We start from the raw sequence: 20,145 nt of genomic DNA, 5'->3' as shown, positions 1-20,145 counted from the left end.
AGTAGACTGAGTGTGTGGTTTGTGTATGTTATGTCTGTGTTCTTTAAATCAAATGAATTGTTCAAAGCAATTTTGAAAGGGATTATTGTTTGTTGTTATTGGAAACTAACTTTGTTAATGTATCTGTTATTTAATCTAGTCACCTCTTGCTATCAGCCTGGCACTCTGTGATATTATTTTGTCTTCCTTTATTCTCAGTGTTTAAATGGGTACGAAAAACTCTAATTGCACTAGTTCAAGTCACGTTTGGAAGGACCATAAACAAGTAAGCATCACTCTTTTTATGAAAATGTTTTATCAGATTTCTGCTCTTATTTCCTGCCAGTGTGTGAAGCAAAGAGTACACGCAGATCTGGGAAGAGGCTAGGTTTATTAAGGTCTATATCAGCGGTCCCCAACCTTTTTTGTACCACGGACCGGTCTCATGTTGACACAATTTTCCCGGACCGGCCATCGGAATATCAATTAGGCCTAGAAGTTTTTGTATAGCCGCTTTTTCATAACATTTTAGTTTAAGTAGAAACATAAAAACAAGGTGCATATTTTTCTCTAATCATATAATAAAAACATTGCAACTCACCAGTGGGAGCCCTGAGCTTGTTTCCCAACAAGATGGTCCCATCTAGGGATGATGGGAGACAGTGACATGTTCTGTATGTCCAGTCTACTCTGTAATTTTGTTTTTGTTGCCATCATTGCGGAAAACCCCGCTTCGCAGAGATCGGATGTTGGAAATGGAAGGAACGTTGTGCTTTTGTGGCTCTCAGGATATTCAGCCTGGATTTTAATCCAGAAGGTCGGCAGAGATGAAGTTATCTCAAACATACTTTTTAGGCCACCGTCATTTACAACCTCAAGGATTTGATCTACTTCCTGCACGAACATGGACAATTCACCTGGGACATTCACGAATGGGTTGAGGATCCATTCCTTCACACTTCGTGGGTCTTTTGCGGTTGGGAAGTAACGCTCAAACTCCATTGACAGCGAAGCTAGGTGATCTCGCACCAGCTGGGAGAAAGATGTCTCTGTCTCTCCCAAAATCCCCGCTAATGTTTGGAACATTTCAAATATGCCCCTGTCCGCTCGCCGTCCCCACAGTTCCAGTTTGTCTTTGAATGCAGCCACTTTATCTGCCAACTTCAAGACAGTTTTCATTCTCCCCTGAAGTGACCGATTGAATTCGTTGAGCAAGTTGAATACGTCGCACAGGTAAGCGAGTTTTGCGACCCATTCCTTGTCATTGAAATGTGCTGCCAGTGGTGACTTTTTTTCTGAAAGAAATCTCTGCAGCGGCTCTCGTAACTCAAACACTCTGTCAAGCGATCTCCCCCTGCCACCTGACTTCTGTGTATATGATAAGGCGTTTGTGCTCTGCGTCTATTTCCTCACAAAGCTGTCCAAACAGATGCGAGTTAAGGGCGTGTGCTTTGATGTTATTTGATAACTTTAAAACATCATTCAGTACGACGTTAAATTCAGGTACCATTTTTCGGCTAACCAGCATTTCTCTGTGAATGACACAGTGCGTAGACTCACATTCAGGCGTAACCTCTTTAACCTGGGTAGTGAAACCAGACAGCCTTCCAGCCATGGCAGCATCCCCGTCCGTGTGTACGCCAACACAGAATGACCAATCAAATTTTCCTGACATGCACAGTCGTGGTCAAAAGTTGAGAATGACACAAATATTAATTTTCAGTCTGCTGCCTCCGTTTGTATGATGGCAATTTGCATATACTCCAGAATGTTATGAAGAGTGATCAGATGAATTGCAATTAATTGCAGTCCCCCTTTGCCATGCAAATGAACTGAATCCCCCCCAAAAACATGTCCGCTGTATTTCAGCCCTGCCACAAAAGGACCAGCTGACATAATGTCAGTGATTCTCTCATTAACCTCTCTAGGGGGTGTAGGACGCTACCGTCCCACCTGGCCAACATCCAGTGAAATTGCAGAGCGACAAATTCATAAAACAGAATTACTCATTATAAAAATTTATGAAACATACAAGTGTTATACACCAGCTTAAAGAAACTTCTTGTTAATCCAACTGCTGTGTCAGATTTCAAAAAGGCTTTACGGCGAAAGCAAACCATACGATTATCTGAGAACAGCGCCCAGCATTACAAACAGTTTTCAGCCAAGAAGAGGAGTAACAAAAGTCAGAAATAGCGTTAAAATGTATCACTTACCTTTGATCTTCATAAGTTTGCACTCCAAAGACTCCATGTTACGCAATAAATGTTTGTTTTGTTCGATAGTCTCTATATATTCAAAAACCTTTTTGGTGCGTTTTGTTCAGTAATACATTGGAACAAAGCGCAGTTGCAACAGACAGACGAAAAATCTAAAGTACCATAAATGTTCATAGAAACATGTCAAACGATGTTTATAATCAATCCTCAGGATGTTTTTGTCATAAATAATCGATCATATTTCAACCGGTCAAAAGCTTCGCCAATAGAAAAGGAGAAACAAGAAAGGCACGCTGGACTCGTGTCTGGAAATTTCCACTGGAAATTCATTCATCATCATTCCACTGATGATCTTCATCAGATGACACTCATAGGACTTCATGTTATATAAAAAAAATCTCAGTATACATTGGCGTGTTACGTTCACTTGTTCCAAAAACATCCGGTGATATTGCAGAGAGCCACATCATTTTACAGAAATACTCATTATAAATGTCGATAAATACAAATGTTTGACATGGAAATATAGATCAACCACTGTGTCAGATTTCAAAAAAACTTTACGGAAAAAGCAAACCATGCAATCTGAGACGGCGCTCAGAAAATAAATAAAATTATCCAGGTCTTATTATATTATTGGAGTCAACAGAAATCACATTATAAATATTTCCTTACCTTTTAACGATCTTCATCAGAATGCTGTCCCAGGAATCCAAGTTCCACAATAAATGCTTGATTCGTTCGATAATGTCCATTATTTATGTCCAAGTAGCTACTTTTGTTAGCGCGTTTAGTACACAAATCCAAACACTCGTGCAGGTCCATCCGAACGTCGGACGAAAACTTCAAAAAGTTATATTACAGGTCGAAGAAACTTGTCAAACTAAGTATAGAATCAATCTTTAGGATGTTATCATAAATCTTCAATAAAGTTCCAACCGGAGTATTCCTGTCTGTAGAGAAGCCATGGAACGCAGGTCGCTATCATATGAAATGCGCGTGACCAGGACCTGGCGCTCTGCCAGACCACTGACTCAAAGAGCTCCCATCCGGCTCCACAACACAGTAGAGGCCTCATTCAAGTTTCTGAAGACTGTTGACATCTAGTGGAAGCCCTAGGAAGTTCAACTTTATCCATATCCCACTGTGTATTCAATAGGGTCTGGGTTAAAAATTAACCAACCTCAGATTTCCCACTTCCTGTTTGGATTACTTCTCAGGTATTTGCCTGCCATATGAGTTCTGTTATACTCAGACATCATTGAAACAGTTTTAGAAACTTCAGTGTTTTCTGTCCAATACTAATAATACTATCCATATATTAGCAACTGGGACTGAGGAGCAGGCCGTTTACTCTGGGCACCTTTCATCCAAGCTACTCAATACTGCCCCTGCAGCCATAAAAAGTTATGCTGCTATTGTCTTTTTCTGTTATCATGTTATTGTCTTATTCTGCACCCTAACCCACGGCTCTAAATGGTGCGTAGACTCTCCCAGGCTGTGTCCCAAATGGCAACCTATTCACCCATAGGGTTCTGGTCAAAAGTAATAATTAGGTGGTGGAGTTTATGTTTGTCATTATATGCACGTGTGAATTGGAAATGTGTATTTTTCATATCCCCACTCCCCCTGAGATGCCCTCGGAGTAATGTCACAGCCAGGGTCTGCCATTATCAATGGTATTTAGGTTTAAGTCCCTTGCTCAAGGGCACATCAGCAGATTGTTCACCTTGTTGGCTTGGGGATTCAAACTAAACCTTTCGGTTACTGGCCTAACTCTCTAACCGCTAGGCTACCTGCTACCCTATGTAGGCAATAGTGTATCATTTGGGAAGCTGACTCTGACCCTACCACGATTCACACACTGATGCAAGGGGTTTGTGCACTCTTGGATCAATCTCCTTCTTTCTGTGATATCCCTCTGGTTGAGATCGTTTAGCTTATTTAACAAGTCAAACTGCACAACTAGGGTTATGTTTACCACAGCTATCAGACTGGGTGTTCCAGATATGCACTGCAATGGGTTGTTGTGGCTGTGCTCTGAACATGTGTAGAGTAATGTTAGCTAATACTGTAATGTAGAAGCTTTCGTCAAAACCTTCACTCCCTACCCCATCAGGCAGATTCGAGACACTGTCAACTGGATCTTCAGTGAGCAGATGATTGTTTGCTACATCAACATTTTCCGCGACACATTCTGGCCCAACGGAAAACTGGCCCCCCAAATCAAGGCTCGGTCCGACACAGAACGTCGGGAGACCAAGGAGAGAGCTCAACAGAAGCTGCTAGACAATATCCCAGGTAGGTCTTCCCTCCTGCCATACAGGTGTCATCTCTGCACATTTATTAACAATGTTTTGGTCAGACCTTTTTCTTCAAATACATGTTATGATTAGTTTGCAGAGGTAAAATCGTGTGCGCAGGAGTTAAATGTATTTATTCTACAATGTTGATTTTGTGGCTGTAACTCCCTGTTCCACAAGGGTGTGCACGTTAACCCTGCTAAAGATTGATATCTGACATGGATCAGTACTCAAGGGGTGGGGGGTGGAGTCTGGCGTTTGTTTTGAAACACAAGTTTCTGTTTCAATTGGATTATTGGATCTTTTAGTTTAGTTTATTAATTTGACCATTTAAAAAAAAACAAGCACACGCACAACTTAAAAGCCATACATACACATGAATAAAATCATTGAGGATAACACACAAAGTCTGGGACTTATTTCCATTGTGGTCCTCTTGACACAAGATGGCTAGACAAGATCCAACACAGTATGGCTGTGAAATAATAAAACAAAAACAGAGAAGAACATCCATCTCATCATTGCAGTTACATCATAGGGGTTATTCATATGGGCACAGAAGACATCAAACATATTTTTACTTTATTTTTAAAGCTGCCCAGAGAGGATGTTGTTTTTATAGGCAGAGAACTCATTCCATTCTGAGGCTCCAGTATACAAGTACCTTCCCCAGCATTACTCCTGAACCTGTATAAGCACACATCAGCAACACCTGATCTGGTGCTGTGATTGTGTGCATCCCTAACATGAGGAAAGTAATCACTTAGATATCTGGGCGCAGGACCATAAATACTCCTGTAAACCTAGTGTAATCTGGGACACCCTAGCCTCACAGGCAGCCAGTTTAGTTCCTGAAAGCAGCTCCTGCCTATGTGAGTACGTGGACTCACCTTCAATACTACCCTGATCAGCTTATTCTGGGCTATCTGGAGCTTCCCCTTCATAAATTTAGATAAGCCCCCAAACCAAGAAGTACTAGCATAGTCAAAATGGCATTGAATGAAGGCAGTAGCTAGCACTTTCATGCAGTCCTTATCAAGCAGCCTGGACTTTCTAGCCAAATACTTAGTCCTGGCATTAACCTTCCCTAGCACCTTATTGGCCATGCTCACACCTCCCAAGCTTCCATCAATGATACATCCCAAGTAGCTAACCGAGGTTTTAGTAGTCAGCACCTCACCCCCTAACTCCACTCTGATTTCAGACGACCTACACAATGTAGGTCTGGATCCAAAAATAATTGCTTCAGTTTTCCCTAAGTGCAGAGATAGCTTATTATCTCCAAGCCATTTGCTAATGTTAGCGAGATCTGTGCAAAGTACGCTCTCCAACATAGTTTTACTTTTGTGAGACACCAAAAGTGTAGAGTCATCCGCATAAAGAAAAAGACTGCAAGAACAAGCATCTTTCATGTCGTTAATATACAATAAAAACAGCAGAGGCCCAAGCAACGCATTGGTTTTTCCTGAGACAGTGAACCATTAACCTCTGTTCCCCCCCTTCCTGATAAATAGGACTTTACCCAGCCTAGAGGGATACTGCTTAACCCCAACCCCAGTTTGGAGATGAACTGTATCAAAGACCTTCTGTAGGTCAAGCAGTACCATTCCACACAGATTTCCCTCATCAATCTCTTTCCTGATGAAGTCAAGTAGACATGAATCAGTGGAGTATGTTTTTCTAAAACCCGACTGAAAATCGTACAGACCCTGTTTGTTAACATATTCATTCATACATTTGCTCATGTACAATATTTATATTTTTTATTTTACCCCCAATTTTGTTGTATCCAATTGTTTTAGTGGCTACTATCTTGTAGATCTTGTAGCTCTTTGAATTTACACAGAGGATAGATACAGGCCTATAATTCCCAGGGTCAGACTTTATCCCCTTCTTATACAGAGGTATAACTTTAGCTTGTTTCATGTCCCTGGGAAAGGTGCCTTGTTCAAGAGAGAGATTAACGATATGCGTAATACAAGGGCCAATTTGCTCAGCAGAATCTATTGTTTAAGATGGGCAAAACAGACCTGGTAAAATAAATAATACAAATACTTCGCTAACAGCAACCACCAAAATAAACCTCAACATAAAGTGTCTTAATAGGGCGTTGGGGCATCACGAGCCGTAATAGCTTCAATGCACCTTGGCATAGATTCTACAAGTGTCTGGAATTCTATTGGAGGGATGTGACACCATTCTTCCATGAGAAATTCCATCATTTTGTGTTTAGTTGATGGTGGTGGAAAACGCCGCATTCAATATACTTTGTGTCCATCCATTATTTTGGCAGTTACCTGTATATTGTATGCTCCATTTCACACCACACACTGTACAGGTTACACACTGGTACATGTGTGAGACAGGGAAAATATAAGCACCCCCTATTTGACTTTTTTTGCAGACATGTTGCTCCTAGATCTGATGGGTATCTGTGGCTGGATCTCTGAATGTGGACATTTTTTACATTTTACAATTTGGTAATTTAGCAGACGCTCTTATCCATGGTGACTTAGTCAGTTTATTCGACTAAGGTAGGTAAAACAACCACATACAGCATGCTAACTGTCTTTCAGATGCACTACAGAACCTGGTGGGACAGCAGAACGCCAGGTATGGGATCATCAAGATCTTCAACGCACTTCAGGAGGCCAATGCCAACAAGCATCTGCTTTATGTAAGTTCACCTCACCCTCTGTGAAATGGCAAAGTATCCTAAAACATGCTGTTATGGTACTGTTTGAAAGAGCCACCCCCCCCGATTCCATTAGGAATTTCACGAATACATCTTGCTCAGCCACCTAGAAGCTCAGTTCAGAACAGCATCTCATTACTGGCAGGTCAGACCACACAAAGAGAGGGAGAATGGGTTTAAAAGGGCATGTGTACATTCCAAAAGCTTTCCCATTTGCACTATGTCAATAAAGTTATTTGTGTGGAATACTCTGAAGTTGCCTCCATAGATATACAGTGGGGCAAAAAAGTATTTAGTCAGCCACCAATTGTGCAAGTTCTCCCACGTAAAAAGATGAGAGACCTGTAATTTTCATCATAGGTACACTTCAACTATGACAGACCAAATGAAAACCAAAAAAAATCCAGAAAATCACATAGTAGGATTATTAATGAATTTATTTGCAAATTATAGTGGAAAATAAGTATTTGGTCAATAACAAAAGTTTATCTCAATACTTTGTTATATACCCTTTGTTGACAATGACAGAGGTCAAACGTTTTCTGTAAGTCTTCACAAGGTTTTCACACACTGTTGCTGGTATTTTGGCCCATTCCTCCATGGAGATCTCCGCTAGAGCAGTGATGTTTTGGGGCTGTTGCTGGGCAACATGGACTTTCAACTCCCTCCAAAGATTTTCTATGGGGTTGAGATCTGGAGACTGGCTAGGCCACTCCAGGACCTTGAAATGCTTCTTACAAAGCCACTCCTTCGTTGCCCGGGCGGTGTGTTTGGGATCATTGTCATGCATTGTCATGATTAAAGAACCCAAGATGGCGTAGCAGTAAGTTGTCCTGTCGTATCGTCTCTCTGTAAATATCGTCTCTTTTTCGTTTTAGATATTTTTTAGATATTTTTTTCTTCGCATATCCTTAAAAACATTTTGCTAAACCTAAGCTTCCAAATACTCTTCTGCAACCCGCCAATGTAGCTACTTTCCTAAAGTAGTTATATTTACTTCGGAACCGGACCCTCTCAACTGAAGCTAGCCAGCTAACTACCAGCTATGCTAGCGGTCATCAACTAACCTTTAGCTCGGAAAGCTCTCGCCAGTTCGAACAACGCGACGCTAACCAGAGCATAACGGACCTAATTAATTTTTTTTACCCCCGGATTCCCACCACAAACGGAACATTCTTCAGCTGGATCTTCGCAACTAGCTATCGAGCTAAACAGCAACCCTGGTTGATTACTCCTGGCTAGCGTTTCCACCCACGTAGCTTGAAGCTAGCCCGGCCAGAGCTCCTAGCATACTCCTGGGCTACAATACCTTGACTACGACCGGTCTATCGATATCACTGCATGAAGAGGAATAAACAGACTCACCCCATCGCGACGTCCTCCAAAGGCTAACTCTCTAGCCCTCGCTATCTCCTTGCTTGCTAGTTCGGCACGCTAACTGCTAGCTTGTTTAGCCCAGGTCCGCTAACTACTACCTTGTTTACCCCGGCCTGCTAATCTGTTAGCTTGTTAGCACAGGCCTGCTAACCGTCCCGCCGCGTCCCAAAAACGCAGTGGCTCATATGTACTCTATCTCTTCCCGATTTTAATTTTTTTTTTTGTTTATACCTTCCGGAAACCTGCCTCACCCAATGTGATACGGAATCGCTATTATCTTTATTTTTAGAACACACTCAAGAACCTCCAGAAGCTAACCAGCTAGCTAGCTACAAGCTATTTAGTCATTGTTAGTTTTCTTAACCTGGATAACACTCGCCAGCCCAGCCCCCCTGCCCCATCCACCGCTGCCCCCTGGACTCTGATCACTTGGCTACATAGCTGATGCACGCTGGACTGTCCATTAATCACGGTACTCCATTCTGCTTGTTTGTTTTATCTGTCGGCCGAGTTGCCTAGTCAACGCCATCTCACCTGCTGTTGTTATGCTAGCTGATTAGCTGTTGTCTCACCCACTGTTTTAGCTAGCTTTCCCAATTCAACACCTGTGTTCACTGTATGCCTCGCTGTATGTCTCTCTCAAATGTCAATATGCCTTGTATACTGTTGCTCAGGTTAGTTATCATTGTTTTAGTTCACAATGGAGCCCCTAGTCCTATTCCTCACACCCCTGATACCTCCTTTGTCCCACCTCCCACATATGCGGTGACCTCACCCATTACAACCAGCATGTCCAGAGATAAAACCTCTCATCATCACCCAGTGCCTGGGCTTACCTCCGCCGTACCCGCACCCGCACCCCTGTCTGTGCATTATGCCCTGAATATATTCTACCATGCCCAGAAACCTGCTCCTCTTATTCTCTGTCCCCAACGCTCTAGGCGACCAGTTGTGATAGCCCTTAGCCGCACCCTCATACTACTCCTTCTCTGTTCCGCGGGTGATGTGGAGGTAAACCCGGGCCCTGCATGTCCCCAGGCACCGTCATTTGTTGACTTCTGTGATCGAAAAAGCCTTGGTTTCATGCATGTCAACATTAGAAGCCTCCTCCCTAAGTTTGTTTTACTCACTGCTTTAGCACACTCTGCTAACCCTGATGTCCTTGCCGTGTCTGAATCCTGGCTCAGGAAGGCCACCAAAAATTCAGAGATTTCCATACCCAACTATAACATCTTCCGTCAAGATAGAACTGCCAAAGGGGGAGGAGTCGCAGTCTACTGCAGAGATAGCCTGCAAAGTAATGTCATACTTTCCAGGTCCATACCCAAACAGTTCGAACTACTAATTCTGAAAATTACTCTCTCCAGAAATAAGTCTCTCACTGTTGCCGCCTGCTACCGACCCCCTCAGCTCCCAGCTGTGCCCTGGACACCATTTGTGAATTGATTGCCCCCATCTAGCTTCTGAGTTTGTTCTGTTAGGTGACCTAAACTGGGATATGCTTAACACCCCGGCAGTCCTACAATCTAAGCTAGATGCCCTCAATCTCACACAAATCATCAAGGAACCCACCAGGTACAACCCTAACTCTGTAAGCAAGGGCACCCTCATAGACGTCATCCTGACCAACTGGCCCTCCAAATACACCTCCGCTGTCTTCAACCAGGATCTCAGCGACCACTGCCTCATTGCCTGTATCCGCTACGGTGCCGCAGTCAAACGACCACCCCTCATCACTGTCAAACGCTCCCTAAAACACTTCTGTGAGCAGGCCTTTCTAATCGACCTGGCCCGGGTATCCTGGAAGGACATTGACCTCATCCCGTCAGTTGAGGATGCCTGGTCATTCTTTAAAAGTAACTTCCTCACCATTTTAGATAAGCATGCTCCGTTCAAAAAATGCAGAACCAAGAACAGATACAGCCCTTGGTTCACTCCAGACCTGACTGCCCTCGACCAGCACAAAAACATCCTGTGGCGGACTGCAATAGCATCGAATAGCCCCCGCGATATGCAACTGTTCAGGCAAGTCAGGAACCAATACACGCAGTCAGTCAGGAAAGCTAAGGCCAGCTTCTTCAGGCAGAAGTTTGCATCCTGTAGCTCCAACTCCAAAAAGTTCTGGGACACTGTGAAGTCCATGGAGAACAAGACCACCCCCTCCCAGCTGCCCACTGCACTGAGGCTAGGGAACACGGTCACCACCGACAAATCCATGATTATCGAAAACTTCAACAAGCATTTCTCAACGGCTGGCCATGCCTTCCGCCTGGCTACTCCTACCTCGGCCAACAGCTCCGGCCCCCCCGCAGCTCCTCGCCCAAGCCTCTCCAGGTTCTCCTTTACCCAAATCCAGATATCAGATGTTCTGAAAGAGCTGCAAAACCTGGACCCGTATAAATCAGCTGGGCTTGACAATCTGGACCCTCTATTTCTGAAACTATCCGCCGCCATTGTCGCAACCCCTATTACCAGCCTGTTCAACCTCTCTTTCATATCGTCTGAGATCCCCAAGGATTGGAAAGCTGCCGCAGTCATCCCCCTCTTCAAAGGGGGAGACACCCTGGACCCAAACTGTTACAGACCTATATCCATTCTGCCCTGCCTATCTAAGGTCTTCGAAAGCCAAGTCAACAAACAGGTCACTGACCATCTCGAATCCCACCGTACCTTCTCCGCTATGCAATCTGGTTTCCGAGCCGGTCACGGGTGCACCTCAGCCACACTCAAGGTACTAAACGACATCATAACCGCCATCGATAAAAGACAGTACTGTGCAGCCGTCTTCATCGACCTTGCCAAGGCTTTCGACTCTGTCAATCACCATATTCTTATCGGCAGACTCGGTAGCCTCGGTTTTTCGGACTGCCTTGCCTGGTTCACCAATTACTTTGCAGACAGAGTTCAGTGTGTCAAATCGGAGGGCATGTTGTCCGGTCCTCTGGCAGTCTCTATGGGGGTGCCACAGGGTTCAATTCTCGGGCCGACTCTTTTCTCTGTGTATATCAATGATGTTGCTCTTGCTGCGGGCGATTCCCTGATCCACCTCTACGCAGACGACACCATTCTATACACTTTCGGCCCGTCATTGGACACTGTGCTATCTAACCTCCAATCGAGCTTCAACGCCATACAACACTCCTTCCGTGGCCTCCAACTGCTCTTAAACGCTAGTAAAACCAAATGCATGCTTTTCAACCGATCGCTGCCTGCACCCGCTTGCCCGACTAGCATCACCACACTGGATGGTTCCGACCTTGAATATGTGGACACCTATAAGTACCTAGGTGTCTGGCTAGACTGCAAACTCTCCTTCCAGACCCATGTCAAACATCTCCAATCGAAAATCAAATCAAGAGTTGGCTTTCTATTCCGCAACAAAGCCTCCTTCACTCACGCTGCCAAGCTTACCCTAGTAAAACTGACTATCCTACCGATCCTCGACTTCGGCGATGTCATCTACAAAATGGCTTCCAACACTCTTCTCAGCAAACTGGATGCAGTTTATCACAGTGCCATCCGTTTTGTCACTAAAGCACCTTATACTACCCACCACTGCGACTTGTATGCTCTAGTCGGCTGGCCCTCGCTACATATTCGTCGCCAGACCCACTGGCTCCAGGTCATCTACAAGGCCATGCTAGGCAAAGCTCCGCCTTATCTCAGCTCACTGGTCACGATGGCAACACCCATCCGTAGCACGCGCTCCAGCAGGTGTATCTCATTGAGCATCCCCAAAGCCAACACCTCATTCGGCCGCCTTTCGTTCCAGTACTCTGCTGCCTGTGACTGGAACGAATTGCAAAAATCGCTGAAGTTGGAGACTTATCTCCCTCACCAACTTCAAACATCAGCTATCTGAGCAGCTAACCGATCGCTGCAGCTGTACATAATCTATTGGTAAATGGCCCACCCATTTTCACCTACCTCATCCCCACAGTTTTTATTTATTTACTTTTCTGCTCTTTTGCACACATATCTCTACCTGTACATGATCATCTGATCATTTATCACTCCAGTGTTAATCTGCAATATTGTAATTATTCGCCTACCTCCTCATGCCTTTTGCACACATTGTATATAGACTCCCCTTTTTTCTCTACTGTGTTATTGACTTGTTAATTGTTTACTCCATGTGTAACTCTGTGTTGTCTGTTCACTCTGCTATGCTTTATCTTGGCCAGGTCGCAGTTGCAAATGAGAACCTGTTCTCAACTAGCCTACCTGGTTAAATAAAGGTGAAATAAATAAATAAAAATTAAAAAATGCCCTTGCTGATGGAAGGTTTTTACTCAAAATCTCACGATTCATGGCCCCATTCATTCTTTCCTTTACACGGATCAGTCGTCCTGGTTCCTTTGCAGAAAAACAGCCCCAAAGCATGATGTTTCCACCCCCATGCTTCACAGTAGGTATGGTGTTCTTTGGATGCAACTCAGCATTCTTTGTCCTCCAAACACAACGAGTTGAGTTTTTACCAAAAAGTTATATTTTGGTTTCATCTGACCATATGACATTCTCCCAATCTTCTTCTGGATCATCCAAATGCTCTCTAGCAAACTTCAGACGGGCCTGGACATGTACTGGCTTAAGCAGGGGGACACGTTTTGAACTGCAGGATTTGAGTCCCTGGCGGCGTAGTGTGTTACTGATGGTAGGCTTTGTTACTTTGGTCCCAGCTCTCTGCAGGTCATTCACTAGGTTCCCCCGTGTGGTTCTGGGATTTTTGCTCACCGTTCTTGTGATCATTTTGACCCACGGGGCATGGAGCCCCAGATCAAGGGAGATTATCAGTGGTCTTTCCTAATAATTGCTCCCACAGTTGATTTCTTCAAACCAAGCTACTTACCTATTGCAGATTCAGTCTTCCCAGCCTGGTGCAGGTCTACACTTTTGTTTCTGATGTCCTTTGACAGCTCTTTGGTCTTGGCCATAGTGGAGTTTGGAGTGTGACTGTTTGAGGTTGTGGAGAGGTGTCTTTTATACTGATAAGTTCAAACAGGTGCCATTAATACAGGTAACGAGTGGAGGACAGAGGAGCCTCTTAAAGAAGAAGTTACAAGTCTGTGAGAGCCAGAAATCTTGCTTGTTTGTAGGTGACCCAATACTTATTTTCCACCATAATTTGCAAATAAATTCATTAAAAATCCTGATTTCCTGGATTTTTTTCCCTCATTTTGTCTGTCATAGTTGAAGTGTACCTATGATGAAAATTACAGGCCTCTCTCATCTTTTTAAGTGGGAGAACTTGCACAATTGGTGGCTGACTAAATACTTTTTTGCCCCACTGTACATATGTGTTACATATGCTATGGTTGCCTCATTCCATCTAATAGGGGAAGATATCAGTGGGTCAAAGAGTCAGTCATTCTCATACATGCCTGCATAGGAACAAAGTGCACAAAACAAACTCCTTCACTTGAGTCCAGGCTGAAGTGATGTGTTGTTTAATGGCCTCCTGACACATTTCCTCTGCCCCTGTTTCAGGTTCTGATGGAGATGATCCTCAAAGAGCTGTGTCCAGAACTCAACGTGGAGACGGACCAGATCTGATGGGGCGAGGCCCATATGTACGCAAAACACAGGATAGTGTGGTTAATGTGGAGCAAGAACCCTAGGGCATCCTATTCCCTCCCTCAAAGGGCATAGGGTGCCATTAATATAGTGTACTACTTTTGACCAGAGGGCATAAAGTTGTGCACTATAGGGAATAGGGTGCCGTTTGGGGACGCAGCCTAACACACACACTGAGTGAAGGAAATGGAGGTGCACCTGGAGATCGACATGGCTTTAGTTTAGTCTTGGTTTTCAGAGGAGAGACACTCGTTGAAGGATTATGTATTATCTTTTGTTCAAACTAGATTTTTTTTAAGAGAAATGAGAAATGAAGAGAAATGTAACATCAACACAGAGGTACTGTAATGTTCCAGCATGGTACAGTAAACAATGAGATTAAACTGAATGGATGTCTTTTCTGTTGTTCTGCAGTACTTTTATCTGAATGCATTTGATTATGTAGTGCTCAAACTAGGGAGACAAGCTTCTGTTCCTGTTACTACCTTACATTTCTTTGTTTTGTTCAGTAGCTGAAAATGACAAATCAGTCCCACTGCCAAGGTCTGTTGCAGAAAGCCAGGCTATTGATTGATTACTTTGTTATGGATCCAAAATGTGAATAGTTGTGAAATTATGAGTGTTGTGCTCATATAATGAAGAAACAAGCTGCATACCGACCTCAAATACATTCCCCACCAATGTTACATTATGTTCATTGTAGAACGGCTTCATTGTGCAATATGTCATGTAAAGTCATTGTGACAATTTTATTTGTGACTTATTGATAGATTTTATTTTTACCCAAAAATTGTTTAGAGCATTTATAAGCAATAAATTGCAAAAGAAAAATGTATGACTTGTTAACTATTTTGTTTGTTATTTATCCACTTGTCAATGTAAGCTTCTCAGAATTGTATGAAATTGAAACCATCTGAATTTGGATGCTACAATTTATATACATTTGTATCTGAATTCAAGTACCCCAAGTTCATGCAGAGTAGTACCGGTAACACCATTCTAATGTGTGGAGTCTGTAGTTCTTAAACAGTTCTTACACTGGGCACACCATCGCCATACTCCTATCCATACCAAACCCACACACTGAACACACAGCATTCAGGTCTGATATTTACTCAAGTCATCTCAAAGCAACAGAGGAGACTGCTATCTGGACTCCCTAACTAAGGTCATGATGGTGGATCTCTACATTCTGCTGAAGATGATGTCCCTCTGGAGGTCCTGGCACACTTCTGGGTTTAGCCGAGCAGCCTAGTCAAAGAGAATACAGTTTCCAGTATGAGATTCAGAATAGAGATAAAATCTTACTCATCTTAATTGGCCTTCACTGATACTTATGTTGCTATTTCAGGCAAATGGGTCAAGCAGAATTTGATTTGATTTATTAGGATCCCCGTTAGCCGATGCCAATGGCGACAGCTAGTTTTACTGAAGTCTGACACACAACCAAAAAGACAGACATTGACATTTGAATGTGTGTGCCCACCTTAGTGAAGTATTGCCAGGCCTTCTCCTTGCTCTGAGGAACCCCCTTTCCCAGTTCCAGACAGCGGGCGTAGTAGAAAAGAGCAATGGCCACACCCTTAATTACGTATTCAGGCAGGCAGTCGGTGACCATGGCGATGGCAGCAATGTCATCGTAATTGGTAATCCTACATTTTCATTGTGGGAAGATGACTTCTTTGGCACACAAATAATAATTTTCTTAAATATGCTCAGTTGCCTGACATTTACATTGGAATATAGATTTTTCCATTGAGGTGTCACTCCGGAACATTACAGCCTACAATTTAATAGCTTCAATCATTTTCCTTGTGGAAATAGAGGGTAGTAGGTTAGCCTTGGCCGCAGCATATCTTTTTTTTAACCTCGACTTCTATCTAATAAACCATCCATATTCATCACTGCTTTAGTGTTTTACAGATGGTTAGTGTCTTATGTATTTAACTGCCCTTTTTTGCAACCCATTTACATTTTCAATTCCAATAAACAAAAGGGCTGCCGTGGTATTTTGCGGGCTGTGTCTCGTCTCTCATACCGACATGAACAACACGCTACACTGCTTCCAAGGACTCTTTGTCTTACTGCTGGTTGGAACGACTCTGATGGGACCGGCTCTATGGGGTATGTTACCAGCAACAGCATAATGAATATGGTTCAGAGGGAAATCAAATTGCTGTTGGTTAGGATACTATTATATGTGTCAAAGGGAGATTGATTGAAAAAGACTATCACACTTAACTGTGTCATTATTGTGGTGGATTGACTTCTACAAAGGTGGATAACCTGTGGACAGAACAGGGATTTTACTGTATGATATACCCTATGACAGTACCTTTTGGCAAGGGCTGCTGCTCTGGAGTAGAGCTTCCTGTGGTAGTAGTAGGCAGCCAGGTGGGCCTGGGCGTACACATTCCCCCGCTCAGCCGCTTCCTTCAGGCACTCAATGGCAGCCTTGGGGTCCTGCTGGATGCCCTGACCATACAAGTACATGATCCCCAGTGCACCCTGGGACTCCAGACTGCCATTGCCACAGGCCTCTGAGTGCCAGAAGAACGCCTGGAGCACAGGGCACACACATGCACACAGTGGGGAAACCGAGTTATGAAAGGGAATAGTTGAAATAGAATCCTGAATTATTGATCAAGGTGAAACATCTCGTGGGTACAGTAAACACAGCATACCCTTTTGAGGTCCTGTGTCTCAGGTCTAGAGTAGAACATACCCAGAGAACTCTGAGCTTTTACACAGGCTCTGGGGTTTCCCTCATCAGCAGCAAGGAGCCAGTAACTGGGTGAGAAAAACAACACAGTCACTGCCACAACAGTTCTCCATGAGTCAGCAAACATCTCAAACATTGTGCGTGTGCTTCTGCTGACCTTTCTGCTTCTGTATTGGATTTCTGGACCCCATAGCCCTCCAGGTAGGCTATGCCAATGTGATACAGAGCAGTGTATCTGATGGAGCCTGCCTCTGGGTTATTCCACTGGACAACTCCCCTCATGTAGTCCACTGCCCTTGCCTGGAGAGGAGTACAACACACTGTAAAAACCCAGACCAACGCAACAAACAGGTTACATTGTGGAAGGCAACCCATCTGCCTAGGGAGACTACTCAACATGAGGTATGTTTGGTAGACTTACAGTAGTTTGAATGTATAACATGGTAGTAACACAGCCAGAAGAGGACTGGCCACCCCTCATAGCCTGGTTACTCTCTAGGTTTCTTCCTAGGTTTTGGCCTTCCTAGGGAGTTTTTCCTAGCCACCGTGCTTCTACACCTGCATTGCTTTAGGCTGGGTTTCTGTACAGCACTTTGATATATCAGCTGATGTACTAAGGGCTATATAAATACATTTGATTTGATTTGATAGTAGCAGGCGTGACAGTGAGCAGTTTTTAGAGATGCTCCATTGGGTTCTTCAGTTACCCATTATAATTTATTATGAGGTGGAAACCCAGTAAACCAAACAAGGAAGAATGCACAACACTATCAATACCGTGACTCACTTGATCCATAGCAGTGCCCAGGCCATCATAATACATGACAGCTAGCTGGAAGAGGGCTCTGGGATCGCTGTCCTTAAGGCCGTCAAAGACTCTCTCTGCCTCCTCATAGCGCCCCTGGCCCAGCAGTAAAGTACAATCAGAAAACCAGGGCATCATCGCTCAAGATCAGTATACCTCACTGGTATTTCTGCACTACTGAAATGGCTCCTACATGGCTCCATTATATCAGAGGAAACCACATGCCTAGCTACATTTCTATGTCCAGTATATGGGCATATGATATATGAATGGGGGAGCTGTTACCTCATAATAGTACAGCTGTCCCAGCAGGAAAAGGGCCTGCTTGTCTCCCCCTTCTGCTCTACCCTTCAGTAGTCTCTCAGCCCTCTCCACCTGAGTGGCAAGGCTCTCTGAGGAGAACAAATCATGTGGTTCAACTGGCAGGTTGTGTGTTTCTGTGCATTATTTTTTACCAGGGCCCATTTTCCCAGACTGTTGTGGATCTGAGGCAAACAAACTGAATATTTTACAGAATAGAAGGAAACCAAAGATTGTGGGAAATTAACTTGTTCTTTATATTTGTTGAGTGATTTCACTTCTACTGTGGTTCGATTAAAGTGTGATCTACAAAGGTTAATATTTTCAATGGTTTTCCTTCACTTTAAAGTCACTCCCTAACTCACCTCAACAACAGCTGTGGTGCGTCATAACAGCTGATCTGAGCTCATGAAACGTCCCAGTTCTAAAGTGCCTGTCTGTTTTATCTTGTGCTGAATACCTTGGTGTGAAGTCGGTTTCCCTCCTTCATCTCGGGTGGCATCCGTGATGGCACGAAACACCTTTTCTTGGCTGTGTTTCTTTGGAGCATCGATTTTATAACCCGACTTCATACCCTTGCCTCAGAGTCTGCAATACATCCCTATATTTTTACAATATGTTTGCTAGGATACACCTACGCTTTAAAACATCAAATAAGAACCCACGTTGATTGTTTTTACTGACTTACCTTTCACGCAGTTTGTTCATTTTGTGTGCATGAAGTCTGCAGTGCGCTTTATGCTACGACACAATATAATCTGTTACTAAGCAACTACTAAACAAATACTGTGATGCAAATACTGTGCGTTCAGTAAATCACACTACTCTATTGTTGTGTAGAGGTAGGCAACTAGTATGTGCTAACAGTAACAATAACAATTATCATTATCACAACACAACGTTTGATTAGGCCTGTTTGAATATTCGCCTATTGGATTATTAGAAAGGAATGATACTTTGTCTGAAAATTAATTTGAAAAATAAATGTCGTCCTATCAATAAACGTTGACAGAAAATAACTGATTGCCCATATTTTAGTTGTTGTTGCTGAAACTGTGTAAACCCTGGTGCATTTACAAATGATGTCTAGGCTATGTGCTAATTCCGTTTATGTTTAGTTGTTGTTGCTGAAACTGTGTAAACCCTGGTGCATTTACAAATGATGTCTAGGCTATGTGCTAATTCCATTTATGTTTAGTTGTTGTTGCTGAAACTGTGTAAACCCTGGTGCATTTACAAATGATGTCTAGGCTATGTGCTAATTCCGTTTATGTTTTGTTGTTGTTGCTGAAACTGTGTAAACCCTGGTGTTTAGTTGTTGTTGCTGAAACTGTGTATTTACAAATGATGTCTAGGCTATGTGCTAATTCCGTTTATGTTTAGTTGTTGTTGCTGAAACTGTGTAAACCCTGGTGCATTTACAAATGATGTCTAGGCTATGTGCTAATTCCGTTTATGTTTAGTTGTTGTTGCTGAAACTGTGTAAACCCTGGTGCATTTACAAATGATGTCTAGGCTATGTGCTAATTCCGTTTATGTTTTGTTGTTGCTGAAACTGTGTAAACCCTGGTGCATTTACAAATGATGTCTAGGCTATGTGCTAATTCCGTTTATGTTTAGTTGTTGTTGCTGAAACTGTGTAAACCCTGGTGCATTTACAAATGATGTCTAGGCTATGTGCTAATTCCGTTTATGTTTAGTTGTTGTTGCTGAAACTGTGTAAACCCTGGTGCATTTACAAATGATGTCTAGGCTATGTGCTAATTCCGTTTATGTTTTGTTGTTGTTGCTGAAACTGTGTAAACCCTGGTGCATTTACAAATGATGTCTAGGCTATGTGCTAATTCCGTTTATGTTTAGTTGTTGTTGCTGAAACTGTGTAAACCCTGGTGCATTTACAAATGATGTCTAGGCTATGTGCTAATTCCGTTTATGTTTAGTTGTTGTTGCTGAAACTGTGTAAACCCTGGTGCATTTACAAATGATGTCTAGGCTATGTGCTAATTCCGTTTATGTTTTGTTGTTGTTGCTGAAACTGTGTAAACCCTGGTGCATTTACAAATGATGTCTAGGCTATGTGCTAATTCCGTTTATGTTTTGTTGTTGTTGCTGAAACTGTGTAAACCCTGGTGCATTTACAAATGATGTCTAGGCTATGTGCTAATTCCGTT

At 43.2% G+C, this 20,145-nt stretch overlaps 2 protein-coding genes across 2 annotated transcripts in view; one reads left to right on the top strand and one right to left on the bottom strand.

Annotated features, from left to right (window-relative positions):
* Window positions 1–14,982, top strand: part of snx25 (sorting nexin 25) — a 55,802-nt gene extending 40,820 nt beyond the window's left edge. The window contains exons 16-19 of the mRNA XM_029659412.2: window positions 199–265; window positions 4,318–4,499; window positions 7,078–7,178; window positions 14,061–14,982. Coding sequence (XP_029515272.1) covers window positions 199–265; window positions 4,318–4,499; window positions 7,078–7,178; window positions 14,061–14,126 — 416 coding nt within the window. The 3' untranslated portion in view covers window positions 14,127–14,982. The remainder of the gene's footprint in view (window positions 1–198; window positions 266–4,317; window positions 4,500–7,077; window positions 7,179–14,060) is intronic.
* On the bottom strand, window positions 14,451–18,755 carry lrp2bp (LRP2 binding protein). Its single transcript, XM_029659413.2, has 9 exons — window positions 18,663–18,755; window positions 18,435–18,562; window positions 17,960–18,066; window positions 17,657–17,770; window positions 17,027–17,169; window positions 16,832–16,937; window positions 16,483–16,706; window positions 15,634–15,799; window positions 14,451–15,398 (listed from the first exon to the last, which is right to left on the bottom strand). The coding sequence occupies exons 2-9, from the start codon at window positions 18,544–18,546 to the stop codon at window positions 15,333–15,335; spliced, it is 1,038 nt and encodes a 345-aa protein (XP_029515273.1). The 5' UTR covers window positions 18,547–18,562; window positions 18,663–18,755; the 3' UTR covers window positions 14,451–15,332.
* Window positions 18,756–20,145: the final 1,390 nt, after the last annotated feature.

This window comes from Oncorhynchus nerka, linkage group LG5, assembly GCF_034236695.1.
Source record: "Oncorhynchus nerka isolate Pitt River linkage group LG5, Oner_Uvic_2.0, whole genome shotgun sequence".
NCBI classification, from domain to species: Eukaryota; Metazoa; Chordata; class Actinopteri; order Salmoniformes; family Salmonidae; genus Oncorhynchus; species Oncorhynchus nerka.
Note: the sequence above shows the minus strand (reverse complement) of the source record. Positions and strands in the feature narration are given on the sequence as shown.